The 16507-nt window shown below is 39.1% G+C and overlaps 1 protein-coding gene across 3 annotated transcripts in view; it reads left to right on the forward strand.

The window, feature by feature from the left end:
* The window catches only part of LOC101870797 (TLE family member 4, transcriptional corepressor), a 99348-nt gene that overhangs the window by 15302 nt on the left and 67539 nt on the right, over positions 1–16507 (forward strand). For all 3 annotated transcript variants that reach the window (XM_034072665.1, XM_034072666.1, XM_034072667.1), the window contains exon 5: positions 15349–15411. In XM_034072665.1, the coding sequence (XP_033928556.1) occupies positions 15349–15411 (63 nt within the window). The remainder of the gene's footprint in view (positions 1–15348; positions 15412–16507) is intronic.

The raw sequence follows: 16507 nt of genomic DNA on the forward strand, positions 1-16507 counted from the left end.
AACATGTACAAGATGCTTTTCAAACAAACATTAGCACCCTTGCTATTTCACACTTTAAAAACCTACCTCTGTAGAAAGACATAAGATTTTCCTTTGCAGATAAAAACATCCAGCTTCTTCACATATGGAACAATTTTTTCCAAAAACGGCCTTCAGCCAAATGGACATACAGGCTGTGTGAATGTATGAAATGGTGATGCTTTGTACTTTGTTTAGTTGTTGCTTACTTATCTCTGTTTTCCACTTGGAACTGAGGTATATTTTTTTCTAAAGCAGTGATTTTTAACAAGTCTTTTTGTGTGGATGAGAAGAATCCTGGGATAATCTGAGTTTACATGTTTTCAAAGGAAAATGCCACTGTAAGTATGCACTATATTAAGGTTTGTTTAAGCCTGCGACAGAACCTGGAGAGCCTGAAAATACGTAGGGGCAGGAAATACCTCTCTGTATTAATATGAAGCAAAAGGAAAAGACTCCCAGGTAGACAGGATGCAACTGGCAGGGTCTGGGGTTTGGAGGGATCCAGTGGCAGGGTCTTGGGCTTCCCATGGGACTTTGGAGAAGCTGCTTTCATTGCTGTAGGCAGTGAGACAGGAGTGATGCTGTAGGGCCAGCTGAATGAGGGCAGGACAATGCTTGCGGTGTGTAGGCATATTAAGGGATTCAGCATAGAGCTGAAGAAATGTAGCACATACAGAGGGTAGCTCACGGGGAAGTGTTGAGGTGATGGGTGTGTCTTAAACGTTTTGCTGCTTAACAGCTGAGACACCAGAGCTGGTGCAGCCAGGACATGCTGCCTTGCCTTGGTAGTTTCAGAACTAGTGGCACCTAAACTTTATTGTAAACATAGTGCACATTTTTCTTAAACAAAAAAAATGAACAAAAAAGCTACAGAAAGCGGCACTCTTGGTTTGTCTGCTGGTGAGACCCATGTTCCTTCTCTCTCAGCAGAATGACTAAGATACCCAGCGGAAAACTTTCTGGACTGCATGAGATCTTTAATGGTTCAGTAGAGCTGAAAGAGGAGTGATGCATGGTGTGCTGTTATCCTGGAAAGACTCTGGCCAGCTGAAGAAGCTGTGCAGGGTTCCAGTCCCTGCCTAAACCCCAATTTACGTGTTTTAGCCTATGGTTATATTTTATGTACAATAATAAAACGGACTTTCTCCAGTGGAAGAACTGGGAGTATTTCCCAGAGTCTACAGAAGCTTGTTTATTAAACAGGGTGTTCTCCTAGGACGTGGGAAGGAGAAGTAGAGAAAGAATTAAAGTCTTGTATATAGTGCTGTGATTAGACTCTTTAGCCACTAACCTATTATTTAGAAGTCTGCCTGTTCTCCGCCATTTTATTTATTTATTCTTAAATGTGCTGCTGCTGTATGTTACGTGGGAATGTGGCAGTGGTTCTCAGCTCTCTGGGGGTCATGGTTGAAGAACATTGAGTTCAGAGAGTTACAGGGGCAGGGTTTTTGCACGACTGAGGTGAATGCCAAAGAGCTTGGTCTTGTGAAGCCAAAGATTCCTCTGAATATGTCTGGAAAGGGGGCTCCGCAGCGTTAATGGGGAGCTTCAGTGCTGGAGTTGGAGACTGCTATTCTGGTTTCGTCTGGCTTCAGCACTGCCCTGTATCTGAGTGGGGAGGCGAGAGAGGGAGGGTTGTAGTCTGAGATTTTAATTCCTAAATTCTTGTGGTGGTCTAGCCCTCATACATGATGTGCCTTTTTTTTTCTTTTTTTGTGAGATGCAAAGGTACATTTATGTATCTAGGTATGGGTAAGGGCCCCTCTGTGCTTAGGAATTCTTGAAAGTCTTCTTAAGCGTTTGTCTGCCTCTGGCTTTCTGCTTGAATTACATGTCTAGTCTGTTTAGTTATTTTCTTAAATCCCACTGCATACCTTTTAGAGACTTCACTTCTGGCTTTCAGTGCTCCTCTGTCTGGGAAGTGGAAGTAATACTATTTCTTGAAGCATAACCCTTATCACAGAGGAGTGTTTGAAGAGCAGCATGTTAAGAAATCGGAGGTGAAATATTATTACATGGGAGTCACTTAGAACTGGCTGTGTTTATCTCTTCTGATTGTACAATGCTTGCTGCAGGGTGCTCTTTCCCAAGGCAGTTTTGTCCTCATTTTCCCTCTCATGTAAATTCTGCTGTCTTTTCCATCTATGTAGCAATTAGCATGCTCCAATGATGTACCTTTCAGTGGTAATGCAGTCAACGCTTTGATTTGTAGTAAGGAAACTTGCCCTTTGTAATCTATCAATTCAGCCTCTGTTCTTCATCTGGAAAAAGGAATGATACTCCATTTTTACCTAGGTGGGATTTCTGGGGAAAGACCAAAACAAAATTTCCCATCTTGTCATAGCATGTCCCATTTGATATGGTTGAAAATTAGACTTTCTGCAGCTCTACTGACTAAGCTAGACTAGACACTCAGAAATACTGTAGTCTTGCTAAATTCACAGCTGTTCTGCCTCCAGAATTGGCACCCTTCTGAGGAAGAGTAACCAAGAAACGTAGTGGCAAAGTGGCTTTCGGCTAGAGTCGGTGACCTACTTTACCATCTAAATCCCACTGCTTCACCAAAGGGGAAAAGCAGAGCAGTGTTTCAATGGAGAGTACCTGCTGTCAAACCTTCCTCCTATAATTATGCTGAAGACAGCCCTCATACTGGTATTTCTTTTCTGAAGTCCAACTTGCATGTATGATCGTAACTACATTTACAGCTTCTCACATGGGTGGGGTATTCATATGCCAAGGAGCGAAGACTCAACCAAAGCTGTGATCCTCACTGTTGAATACTAAGATGGTTTGCTTAATCTTGATGATGACTTAAAAAATAATTTTTTTTGTACTTCTCTTTCCTTTGCTTTCACCTATGCAGCATAGTATGTTGCAGTAGTGAACTGACTTCTTTCAGTAAAGACATCAGTCATTTTGAACTGCCTTCCTTTATAGCAAAGGTTAATATTTTCCAACTTACACTTTTCACTGAAGCTCAAAGGAAACACGGTCTGAGATATACACTAGTCATCAAACCTATTTTGCCTGTCCTCCCAGTGTTTTCTGTTGTCTTTGTGAAAAACAGACAGTGATTTTACACAAACAGGTTTACAAACAGTCAGTAGGTAGTTCAATGACTTTAGGGTTTCCTTTCTCGTATTTTGGCAAATTTCTAATGCAAACAAAATAGCACAACTGACAATTGTCATGGGAAGCTGCTGTTACAAGAAGGAGTAATTATAATAGTTTGTGCAAAACAGAGTCCCATAAAACAAAATAGGTACAGCCTCTGTGTATTTTTGTGGGTAAAAATGTTAAGATTTGAATGGGTATTTTTCATATAAGTACTTGCCTGAAACCTTTTTGATTAAAAGGGTGGCAAGATTACAGACTTAGCAGACTAAACATGAAATTAATAAACCCAGGGACTGCACTTTGGTAAACCATAGAATTACCTGAGGGCAAAAAAAAACAGTCATGGAAATGTGGTTTTGCTGTCTGTCATGCTGTCTGCTGTAACTGACTAAACATGCATTGGTTTATGCCTTTGTGTTTTTCACAGTTTTGACCACAGTGTTTAATTTCTTCATCTGACCACAGCCGAACCAGTACATCTACCATTAATGTAAACTAGGTTCTATTTATGTATTGATGTAAGGTCACTGTGCAATTGGGTATTGGTGATTAGGTTTACCAGATGGCTTAACAGATCTAAAGACTAGTCAAAACTTGCAGCTAACCAAGATTGTGATGCTAACTCAAGAAGTGAAAAGTTTAGAATGTGGTTGACAGCAGTATGTCTTGGTTGCAGGGTGGAGGAAGTGAAATGGAATTCCTTCCTATGCCCAGAGAACTATCAGTATCTGTAACAAGATGAGCAGCTAGCCAAGAGTACTAGCCAAGTGTGGTTTGCTCTCCTAGCCATGCTCTTGTTTTCTGACTCACAGGGGTGTTCACAAGATAGTCTCAGCCTAGAGTTTTTTTGTCTCTGAGACTTCAGTTTTCTGAAGTGGGTAGAAGGTAGCATTTGTAATGAACGAGATAATTCCACATTTGGGTTAATCCCGTGGTAAACTGGGTCTGCAACGGGGAGCTCGGTTTTAACTCTGGTAAGTTAATTGCTTAGTTCACCACATACCCACAAAAATTCTAGCAGCAGAAGGATGGGGTGGGCAGGAGTAGCTGGATTAGATGAGAGCCTCTTCAGTGCCTGTTTTAATGCCAATTTAAAGTGCATGTGAAACTACAGCAAAAGTCTTCTCTTTCTAAAGAGCAGATACAGCATAATTGGTGGGTGTGTTATCTGTACTTTTGGCCCAGACATCTTTACAGGGGGTCATGGGTGCACAATTGGACTACCTTTATAGAGGAATTGTGTTTGACTGATGCCTTTTCTGATAGAGACATGTTTAAGGAGAAAAGTGTTGATATTATCATGTGGTTAATCTGTATACAAAGTTGGTTATTTACCCCTTTCATTTGCATACATTTGACATACTTTTCCGTGTTCTGCATGTTTTTGTTGAAGTCTGTAGGTGCAGTATGATGAAAAACACACTTAACATATGGTGCATCTTGAGAATTTGCCTGGAATTAATGCAGTGCATAGTAGCTCTCCACACAAAGTATGATCTCTCAAAAAGTTACAGCAGTGGAAAAGTTTTCATGAAATTCACATTTCCCAGCTAGAGAGTTCTCCTTTGCTCCATGCCTCCTGTTCTGCTTTTTATGGCATTTTCTTTAAACTTTGTTTCTTTACAAAGTTACTTTGCATTGAAAAGCCAACTGTGTGACCAATAGATAAAGGGAGGTGATTCTTCCTCTCTTCTCTGCTCTCATGAGACCCCACCTGCAGTACTGTGTTCAGCTCTGGGGCCCCCAACACAAGAGGGAGGTGGACCTGCTGGACCAAAGTCTAGAGCAGTGCCACAAAGATGCTACAAGGGCTGGAACATCAGGGCTGTGGAGACAGCCTGAGGGAGCTGGGCTTGTTCAGCTTGGAGAAGTCTCTGGGGAGACCTTAGAGCAGCTTCCAGTACCTGAAAGGAGTCAACAAGAAACCTGGAGAGAGACATTTTACAAGGGCCTGTAGCAATAGGATGAGAGGTAATGGCTTTAAGCTGAAAGAGGAGAGATTTAGATTAAATATTAGGAAAAAAATCTTCACTATGAGGGTGGTGAGGCACTGGAACAGGTTGCCCAGGGAAGTTGTGGCTGCCCCATCCCTGGCAGTCTTCAAAGGCCAGGCTGGATAGGGGTTGGAGCATTCTGGTGTAGTGTGAGGTGTCCCTACATAGGGGGGTTGGAACTAGATGATATTTAAGGTCCCTTCCAAGCCAAACCATTCTATGATTCTGTGAAATCCCTGTTGGATGAAGAGTATTTGAAAACTTTAATAATGCTGAAGTGATTTAAAGATAAAAGCCCTTTAGTGTTACTTGCCTCAGAGTCTGTCCTGGCAAGAATTTTACTGGGGGAGTGCTATTCAAATGAGTTGAACTTCAAGATGTACTTAGTATATCCAGCTGTCTTGGACAAGTGAATTTCCTGAACATTTTAAGCATGCATGTCTTACAAATGTCTTAGCATTTGCTTTGCAAATGTATCTTCTTAGGAAGGCTAAAATGAGAATTGTAAACTGCCTGATTATTTTAGATGTACTTTCCTAGTGAAACTGCTAGTTGTTAGATATTCACATGTTGAAGGATAAAATTACCTGTTGTTTCCTTGTCTTCCTTCACCTAGGGGAAAAATAACAAGACACCCCAGTGAAATCCAAATAGAGGTACTTGCAGCAATGGTAGTTGTGATCCACAATGATTGAAATTATGAGCAATGACAATCCATATCAATATTTTGTCCTCAATAGAAATCAGAGCTACAGACTATTTTTTTTCTTGTTCTCAGAAAAGCAGCATTTTGCTGCATAAAGAATTGCTTCCCATTGAGCTAGTCATTGCGGCAAGTGTTTTATTTAAAAAGATATGCAAATGAATCAGTATCATCTGACTGGTGTCAGAGATGTGTGAAATGCTGGAACTTCCAGTTTTTCCTTGTTGGAGGAATGTGCTCAGTTCACCAGCTCCTCATTACTGTCCCTCTCACTCTCAGGGCAACCTGCTCCAAAGAAAACAAACTGGGATCCTGACTGGTTGTGTCATCATATACAATGTGGTATAAGCCCTGAGTGACAAGGCTGGTAACTGTTTGCCCTAGCTTGCCCATCTATAGGGTGCTACAGATAACTTTCACTTGTTAGATGTTGATTTAAAAACAAACAAACAAACAAAACACCGACAAAAACCCCAAAACTCTCAAGGTGGGAAAGGGAGAAGGATGTCTTAAATGTCTCAGATGATCACTTAATTCTCAGATGATCACTTATTTCCAGAAACTGGGACTTGGTAAATACGACCAAGGAGTATGAAATATTTATGTTCAGAAAGAATTAACAGGTATCATACTTAAGTTGGTTTAAAGGTGGAGACAGTAGCATGTCTTTTTTGAATTTGTGTCATTGCAAGGATCCAGAATTGAAAATTGATTATAGCATTGCTGTAAAATCTACTGCACTATTATTTAATTTCTTTCAGGTGTTGTTAAAATCATGCTTTTGTGTACTGGCTTAAAATGGGCAGGATTTTCATCTATCATGTCAAACACAAAAATATATGGAAATTGCATCTGTTGGTGATTTTCATAGTGCAACAGGGAAGTTGCAGTGGAAGAGAAGTTAAAATGTTACTTCCTTTGTGTAGACTACTTTAACTTTAAATAAATACTAAGTTTTTTTTTTTCTGGGTTTCTTAAGTTAATTGATGGCTATTCACCATGTGGTGTAAAATTTAAGAATAGACAAAGGATTGAAGGTGAAACAAACAAAGTTTCAAACACTGTATGAATTCTTCTAACCAGGCCTAACAAATCCAAGATCAGTGGGCTGATTCCTAATAGTTCCCTTCTCTGGAAGCAAACATAATCAAGTGTGATTATTAATGAGTCAGACAGGCTAAGGGCTCCACCTTCCATGACCTTCGGGGCTGAGGTGGGTAATGAAACCAGAGGTGGAAGAGAAGCAATCCTGTTCATGATGCAGAAGGGAAGATACCTGGCCTTCAGATGAATCTGGAGAAAAAAAAAAACAAACAAACAACCCAGCATTCCCTCCCCCCCCCAAAAAAAAAATAAAATAGAGTGTTTAGCAGTCACGTTGCTTTCCCTGTTTTTATGGGGGACTTCTGCTGGCTGCTTTTTTAAGTTTATTGATCACCTCTATGTAGTTCATTAAAGCCTGGAACAGCACAATACTTGCTGGAGAAGCTAATTTTCCTCCTTGTCAGATTATTACTTGTTACCTCTTCAGGTTGCAGGGTTTTCTGAAAGCTTCAAGACTGAGCAGTACAACTTTATAGATCTAACTGGAAGTATGGCACAGTCATCACAGTTCTCAACCAAGATAGCGTATCAGCTTCTTGGCAATTAACATTTGGAACATACTGCTCCAGAGTAAGCACTGTAGCTATAACAGAGAGAGTGGGTGTAGGATAGTAGGTTATATGGTGCCTTGTTTCTGGCTTTCGTGTATATGTATTTGCAAATGAAAGGTAAGTGCTGCTGGGGATCAGAACTGAACACTGATAGCTCTATTTTGTAGAGGGCACAATTCTACTGTTTATTTTGCGGTGATATTCAAAAAGAGCGTCAGAAACCTCTTTGAAATTAAAGATAAGCCTATTTTTTTTTTCTTAAATTTTTTGCAATGTACACATTGAAACTACTGATCTGTCTTGTTTCTTTTCTGATTACTTTTCCTCCTACCCCTGAGAAAGAGTATGAACTTGTGATATAAATAAACAGGGGCATTCTGCATCCAATGAAATTAACACTGCTCACTAAAAACACTGTGTGCATGTATTTGCAAGGACGGGCTCACACTGGCTTGTGCCATTTTCTGCAGGCTCAGAAGAATTGTGGTCAGACACTCTGGAGGGTGATTTGTGCAGGGAAGAATAGAATAGTAAGAAACTGGTGATTGTGGATGTACTGTTGTGTTTCAGGAAAGATTAAAGTGGGAAATTCTGACCTAATTGCAGCTAGGAGACACACAAGTGACTGAACATGGAGCTGAAACTGCCTTAGTTTGATGTCAGGTTTATAAGCTTAAAAAAAAAGTTTTGTTTTGTTTTGAAACTATGAAGTCAGATTCCATCAGTGGGTAAAGTGGTGGAAAATTCTCATCCCTATGTTATAAGGCTATATTTCACAAAACAAATATTGCTGTGAAATGCTGAGTATTGCTGGTAGGTGAAGGGATAGTACCATACAGAGGACTACAAAGCTCTACAGATGGAAACAACACCTCCCATTGCAGTGTCCCCTTAGATGTTTCTGTCTGCATTTTCAGGAAGAGTTTCTTGCTGCCTTTAAGGAAGTGAGATTGAAGCCAGTCTCTTCCATTTCAGGTTCCACTTGCAGCCCTTTTCCTGAATGGGCTGTAGGTGCTTGTGGCAGGGCAGGATGCAGCTTGCAGCCTGGTTGCCTGCACAGCTGAAGGACTACATGGATCCATAGTCTGTGCATTTTTGTAACTTACTGATAAAAGTCAGTGTTAACAAAAAACATTGACTTCCTGAAGTGACAGGCTTGAAACATGTTTATATATCACCTTACTTTACTTGCTTTTTATTTTCTTAATCATGAATGATTCAGTATATATCCTTTCTTGCTCAGTTGAGCTCCACATGGTTCTTGAGACATTAAATAAAAGCCATGTCTTATCAGTTCACTTCAGCAGCCCACAGAATGGGATGTACATTAGAAAATTGATTTTGAAAATTCTGCCACTCCAATTTATTGCTTATGTTGCTGTCTGCAGTATTTTGTGCAAAATAAGAACCTAAATTAAGTTACAGAGGGTAAATATCAAGTTTACAGTACTTCATGTGCTTAGCTGACATGTTTGTAAAGAAGGTTGGTGGGAAAATGGAGAATGTACCTGCATTATTTGGCACAGTCTAGTGGTCCCACTTGCATTCAACTCATATTTGTGCTGCTCAGCTTTTATCTCCTAGACTTGAGCAGTTGGCCTAGTGAAGTTTTCTGTTTAGTATCCTCCTCACCAAAGAACTTTTGCCTCCACTGTCTTTGACTACAAGACTAGACTCTTCAGCTGTTGCCAAACAGCGTTCTTTTAGGGCTGAAAAGACATTTGATATTCAAGGCTTGCAGAATTTCCTCCAGTTTTGTAGAACTTGAGTAAGCTCTTGCAGACAACAGTCTGTGATTAAAACAAAACACATTCTTCTTTATGAAAGAAGAGTTAATTTTCTGTGAAATACTAAGATTAGCTTTTTTGCAGAAATATGTCTCATACAGTGTAATAATGTTTTTTGTTCTCACTAATTTGTGAAATGCTTGTTTAGATGTTATGGGTGTGTGCCTGTGTTCTTGGTAAGCACTTAGTAAACTAGATTGATCTTTTTGGCAAAGGCTGCATTGTGTAGAATAAATTAAACCTGAAATAACAGTTGTTTCAGATTATTTTTCTGAAAGTGTAATTGCATATTTTTTTTCCTACTGGCTGCTGAAATGGGTTTCCCAATAATGTTTTATTATTCTGTTTTATTTCAACAATACATATATAGTAGTTTTGCTTCCCTTCCACTGACAGGCCTACAGCCTCCAGTGGTAATTCTTTACCAGCAATTTTTTATAATTGTAATAATTATGAACTTTGTGAAATGTAGTGGAAATATTTTTTGAAGTACGTATACTATATATAAAATCACAGTTCTCTTTTTCCGCCACAAAAGAACGCAGATGGAAATTAAAAAAAAAAAAAGTTATGAACTCCTTGTGTATTAGAACATTTCTAATTATTTTTATTTTTGGAGTTAATTTGATTCTGGTTTCTCTTTTAGCTCCCATTTGTACTAAGAATTCAGACATACGCTATAATACTTAGAAAGACACTTAAATACATTTCTATATTTTATCATATGCTTATATCCTATTTTAGTTGTGTGTGGCAAGGGTTAATTGAATTAAAACCCTATGTTGCCATTCTTGGAGGGATTTAGGAGTCTAATGGTGCATTACGTGCTCCCATTTGAGTACAGCTGGTAGCTGTGGTGGTATCCCAAGGACCAGCTTTGCTGAGCCCCCTTGAGGGGTTGTGTTACCTTACGGTTCCTGAGGTGTAGCCTTGCCCACAGGGTTATCTTTAAACATTTTTCATCATGCATTATAAGCACTTACGAACTTAAGGTTCAGGTTTTAGGCATAGTTAGACAATTAAGTACCATTTAACTGTTGGCTTTGTTCAAAAAGAGTTTTTGGCTGAATCAAGTACCTAAGCTGTTGCTCTTCTGTTGGATCACTGCAGTAATGCCAAGGGACTGTTAACTGATACGGGTCTTTGTTCCTTTAGTGAGATCAGATTCTGGCACAGTGATCTTTATTATTGTCTATATGCATAACAAAACTAAAAAAAGGTAATAGCATTGTAGTTAATTATTCTTTCTCTTTTTAAAAATGGTGTCACATGAGTGGCTGTAAAAAGATGTCAGAACTGTTAAAACAGTGTCTTTTGTAGATGTCTCCCAAATGATGAAAATAACATACACTTGCATTCTATAAGTAAAAAGATGATTCCAACCAGAGCCTTCTCTGCTTGCCTGTCTCTCATCTTTGCTGGGTCCATGCTGGTGTGTTTTAAAGCACACACTTTAAAGAAAACACTTCCTGTGTTCAGGGAAAGGAGTAATAGAAGTGTTGGTGTTTGTTGACATACTTGACAAACTATGGCAGCAAAGCTATCCTTTTTATATTTTGGCATGAACAATCGCCGTTTTATTGGGCCATTAATGCTATTTCAGAGCATCATGCTGTATCCACAGGCAATAATTTAGCAGCTGTTTATCAGGAGCTTTCATAAAGCTTTGAATAGTATTACAACATTCAGTAACCCTACCAATGACATTTCAGAATCTGTGCTGATTTAAATGGGATATCTTTGAATGTAAGTTGTTCACGGATGCGTGACCCACATAACCTATAAATTTGATTCAAAGCTACAGTACTGGCATAGGCTGATGGATAGCAGATTAGAGCCCTGATTAACCATGTGATTCGCAGCCTGCTAGTATATTGTCCTAAGAAAGATTCATCCAATGTAATCAGAATTTCAAGTGGTAAGAAATTCAAATGCACTGTGGTCTTTGTATCTGCCTCCTAAGCCCCACCCCACCCCGACTCCTTCCTTGTGTTTTTCTTTTGTTGCCCTCTGTAATTTATTTATTTATTTTTTTAATTTCCAGAGCTGAAAAATACTTCTTTGATGAATCTGTTCCTCACCCTAAAGCTGCCTGTCCGTTATTCATCAGAAAACAGTTCGCAGTTCAGTGAGCAGAAGAAAAAATTTTAATAGAATCTGTGCCAAGTGCTGTAACACATCATTTTAGGGCCCTAATTACATTACAATGACAAATATCAATGATGACAACAGCAATAACCTACATTCTTTAATGGGTATGGAAAAGGAGTTTGGGCACTGTGCCATAAGATTAGACTTGGTTTCAAAACATAGGCCATTAGAAGTGTGTGTGTCCGCAGTATTATTGGCTGATAACTGAAGCCCAGTGGAAAGGCCTGTAAATAAATGGTGCCTCTCTAAAGCCTGGTCTCATGGGACAAAGGAGGCAAATGAGATGACTGCGGAAACAGCTGTGTTTCTGAGGCAACTTTGGCTTTTCTTATCAGGAATTGGCTGCCTGATTTTATGAAACCATACTTTTTCCTTCTCCTGGTAATTAGGATGATAATGAAAAACTCATTGGCCTGATGTTTAAGAGAAAAGAGAATATCCTAAATTGATCTTTAAGTGTAGGGTTTTAAAAATCTGTATGAGCTTAGAAATGTGAAGTGGGCTCGTGTTTTATTTTGTGTCTTTGTACCTGATGCAATGGAGTTTCTGAGCCCCATCTGATGGCAGTAGGAATTCGTATTCGAGATGTTAACCTCTGTCATCAGTACCTACACCTTCAAGTTTTAGGGCAGCATTGCAAGAAGCCCACTCTAGCTAACTCCTTTGGTAAGTCCTGTGGTAAACAGCCAACCTGGTTGCTGTGGCATTATGCTGTGCAGTTAGTTGCAGAAATAGTTGCAGTGTCAAAGCAGAGGATGCTTTGTACTTGCTATGTGAAAATGTCTGATTTAAGACATTTTGGGTACAGAATGTGTTATGTCCTTCCTATCACTGTGCACATGCACAGTGTTTTATGTTCCTTCGCTCCTTGCTGCTGGTGGTCTCCAAAGGCAGGCAGTCTGTGCCCTGGTCATGCGGTGCTTTTGCAGTCCACTGCACCTCAGCTGGGCTGTTCCCTTGCTGCCCAAGTGTTGAGGGTGATAAAAATTAACTGTACTCAAAACCACTCAGTTGGAGTAGGTCATTGTTGAGGGAAGTGAAGGCCATTTTAATAGGAAACCATGTAAACGCCTGCTGCAGCTTACCAAGGTGTTCTCAGCTTTGTTGTGACTGGCCTAGCAGGCCCCTTGCCTAAGCTGAGAAATGCTGCTGGGAATGTGTCGGCATTGTTTTGGAGCTATTTTAGCCAGCAGTTTTTTCTTCTCTGTGGGTTGAGCCGGGTGCTTTCTCCTTCAGCTCCCTTTCCTGCATACAACATGAAAGGACTGGCAGTTCTGCACTCCCTTGAGATTGTTATCAAGAAGTTTATTACAGTTGTGTAACCATTCATATTTAGGCACCTGCTTTCAGTTACATGCAGCTTTTTTGGAAGATGCTTTTTAGCTTAACATTTCCCAGGCGCAGGGTTTGCCAGAGGTGAATTTTTGTGTAAACACTGAGCAGATAATGTTTCAACCATTTTTGTGGCCAGAAGAGAAATAGAAGAGAGACATAATTATTCTATTGGGGAGGAGGGAGGAAAAGAGATCAAAAGAAAAACATCATAGCTGAAATAGCTTGAAATAGCTGGGATTGAGTACCTTAATTAAGAAGAAATGCCTCAAAGTGAGTTGAATAAAATTGTTTTTGTTAACTAAACTATATTCTAGCTGAACTAGAATTTACTGGTTTAGTGGAGAAGTCAGTGAAGTTTTACAGCCTGTTTTACTTAGGAGGTGAGATATAATACAGTTGCAATAGTTCCTTTTGGCCTTAAAATCGATGGATCTACAAGCCTTTTAAAATCACACACCAAGCTCCTGCATGCCTAACTATTCTATGATTCTGTGGTTCTGTGGCACTTTGAGACAGTTCTACTCTCAGTTCCTAAGCAGTGCAGTAGAGGCATCCAGCTCACATACCTGTGGTGGAAAAATGGTCTGCTGAGCACAGCAATGGCACAGGCTCCCTCCAGGTGCTGCACAGGAGGCGTGTGAAGTTGTGACACGTATGTTAAAGGTGGGTAGGAGGAGTTGTTTTGCAGCAGAGGAAAACATTGTGTGCCTTTTCTTTACGAAGGCATGTGTGTTTTAAATGGCAGATCAGAGGGGCTTCAGCTCAAGTCAGCATGGTGACACTTGCAAGTTTTCTCTTGATATGAAAAAAAGCCTTAAAGAGCAGGACGCCTGGTTTTCTCCTTGGTTTTAAGGCACTCAGGAGATTCCTTTTAAAAAAAAGTGCATTGTGGCTAAGGCCTGAAATTTGATAATTAGTAAATTAATGGTGCTTAAACCACAGCAGTACAGTTACTTTGCAGCTCTGCATTATATTACAGTCTGCAATTCCTCAATCAAGTATTGTTTCTCAAGCTGCAGCCTGTCTGGCTTAAGCTTAGATGCACACATCTTGTTACTCATTTCCTGTACTGCTCTGTGTACAAGCAGTTCATAAATCTCTGTGTCAACTAGTATAGTAAACACGGTCTACTTAAAAGGGTATTAAAGTTTTACATTGTGGCATATCTGATATTATAGGTATATATAGACTTTGAAATTAGTAGGTGATTTAGCTTTGTGCTGAACAGAACGTGTTCTCAAATGTCCTTTAAGGTACCTGTGCTGCAGAATAAGCAGAACAGGTGCCGTAGGTGTGCTAAAATGCATAATTTTAACAATGTGTGGACTTGCATAAACAGTGAAGACAAGAAGAAGATACCAGAACATTGTAACATAGGAATTGCTGTATAAATAACATGCAGCAGTTAGGTACATTTCAGAGAAAATGAAGAAACTGTATTGCAAAGTTGTGTTAATTCGAGTGTATTGCAGTACTCACAAGGGGGCAGAATTAGTTTCACATGTACCCTTATCTCTAGTGTACCATGTCTTCCAGTTACAGAGCTGTGTAAAAGTAATATTCCTCAATCCAAATCAATTTTATCTGTGGTTCTGACTTTTTTACTGCTAGTTCTGAGCCTTTCTGTTCTATAGGTACTTTTCTAAGCATTCACAATTTAAACGACAGCATAGCAAAAAGGCTGGAAGGGTTGCTGTTAAAAGTAGAAAGCATAAATTGCACAAGTTTGTGTCTGTCTTATGGTTAGAGACTTTGCAAGAGGAAGAGCATTCTGTCTTACTGTATAATGAGGAAATGATCCTGGTTACAATCTATTGTAAGAAAGTTATGATTTATTGTAAGAAAGTGTGTGGCTTTAAATATTCTGTTTCTGGAACTGTAATTTTTATGTTATCTCTACAAATCTCATCAGTCTCTATAGAGATCTGCAGATTAAATACACAGAATAAGAATTGATCTCCAATATGGAAATAAAACAATGTGTATTATTCATTTCTGATCACCATTGCCATATGAAAGTAACCTCTATTAACCCTGGGTTTGATAACAGCATAAATATGATACAAGACTGCAGTATCTCTTTCTAAAATACATAGTAAAATGATTATCAATGTAGTTGTATATTGTTTTACTAATGTTCTCATGATATGCAGTGTTAAGTAACTGCTTTGTTGCATTTGCTTACAGTCACATTTCTGTAATATGAAATGATCCTTGTTTTTGCTTCTTAGGAGAGAGTTTAGTTCAAAACACAGTGTTCGATGTTTTGTTTATTATTTTTTTTTTGTTACATCTCCTGAAGATTTTTTCTTTAAATCCCTTTGATTGCATAATCAGAATTAACTTTTCTTTGTGTCAGTTCTAAGGTGTCTTTTTTAAGGAAAACTTTTTAGCTAGAAGTTACTATCTTTCTATGTATTGTTTAATTGGTGTCCAAATGTTTTTACTATTTAGATAGTACGTCCTGGCTGGAGGATGACTAGAGATGAAAAATAACTCCAAAGAGATGTATCATCTGTGTTCACAGGTGACAATTACATCTGAGAATTTATGTAATTGAACTTCATTCTTCTTGTCACTTGCAGGCAGAAATTGTCAAGAGGCTGAATGCTATATGTGCACAAGTCATTCCCTTCCTGTCCCAGGAGGTAGGTAGTCATTTGTACTGGTGCTGATCTGAACAATTGCCTTATCGTATCTATTACAAAAGTGGGACTTTGTGTTGAGACTGATACCTTATGAAACTTTTGATCCTTGTACGTTACTTTCCACTGTGCTGTTGTCACTATAACTTCATTATCTTTTCCAAATCTGTTGTAATATAATTTCAGTATTTTTGTTAAATGGAACATGTTGCAGTATGCTAAGCAAGATTTTAGTTGTTTAAATATACTGATGTCATGCAGAATGCAGTTTTTATAAAAATTATGACTGTTGGTCTAAAATCAGAGGGCAGCTTGCAAAAATGCATGATTGTGCTACATTCCTGGTAGTGTGCATTAAAGTTTGGCAGAAACTTCTATTTTGGTGGATGTTCAATACAGTAAGCACACAAATGCAGCTTTTCTCTTGCCTTTTTTCTCTCTACATCCCAGATTACTTAATTACCTTAAATCCTTATATGTTTTCTACATATTTGGGAATATAGACAGAAGATTGAAACTCACTGTGAGGTAATTTCTCTAAGGACTAATTTTCTCCAAATTATAATTTTCTGGTATTATCTTGAGTGCATTGTAGATATTTTGAGGGGCACTGGGATTTGGGGGAGTCAGAGGGAGCTGGTGAGGAAGCCTTGGAGCCACAGATATGCATGAAATAAAATGACAGCATGGCTCATGAAGGGAGATATTGGGTGCATAACTGCTTCCCCTGCCCACTCTGTTAAGGGAAAGGGTCTAGAGACTGGGGTCTGCTGGTGCAGGCTGGCATGAATCTTTTTAATGCATGGCTTCATTTCACTAGAACTAGTACCTGAAAAGCCAAAGCTGGGAGGTGTATTTCTGTGAATTGCATTTGTAAAATACCATGCCTGAGAACACTCTCCAACAATTACTCCCACCTTTTCAGTTGTTCCATAAAATGCCATTGCGTTTCAAGGTTGCTGCTCATCTTGCAGCAAATGAGAGGCTGTGTGCTCTGTATCAGCATTCAGCTGATGTGATGCATGTGTGCATGCACGTTCATATCTCTGTGTATTTGAAATTAAAATAATGCTATCAAAATTAGAACCTGGCAATGTTC

This window comes from Melopsittacus undulatus, chromosome Z, assembly GCF_012275295.1.
Source record: "Melopsittacus undulatus isolate bMelUnd1 chromosome Z, bMelUnd1.mat.Z, whole genome shotgun sequence".
Lineage (NCBI taxonomy): Eukaryota > Metazoa > Chordata > Aves > Psittaciformes > Psittaculidae > Melopsittacus > Melopsittacus undulatus.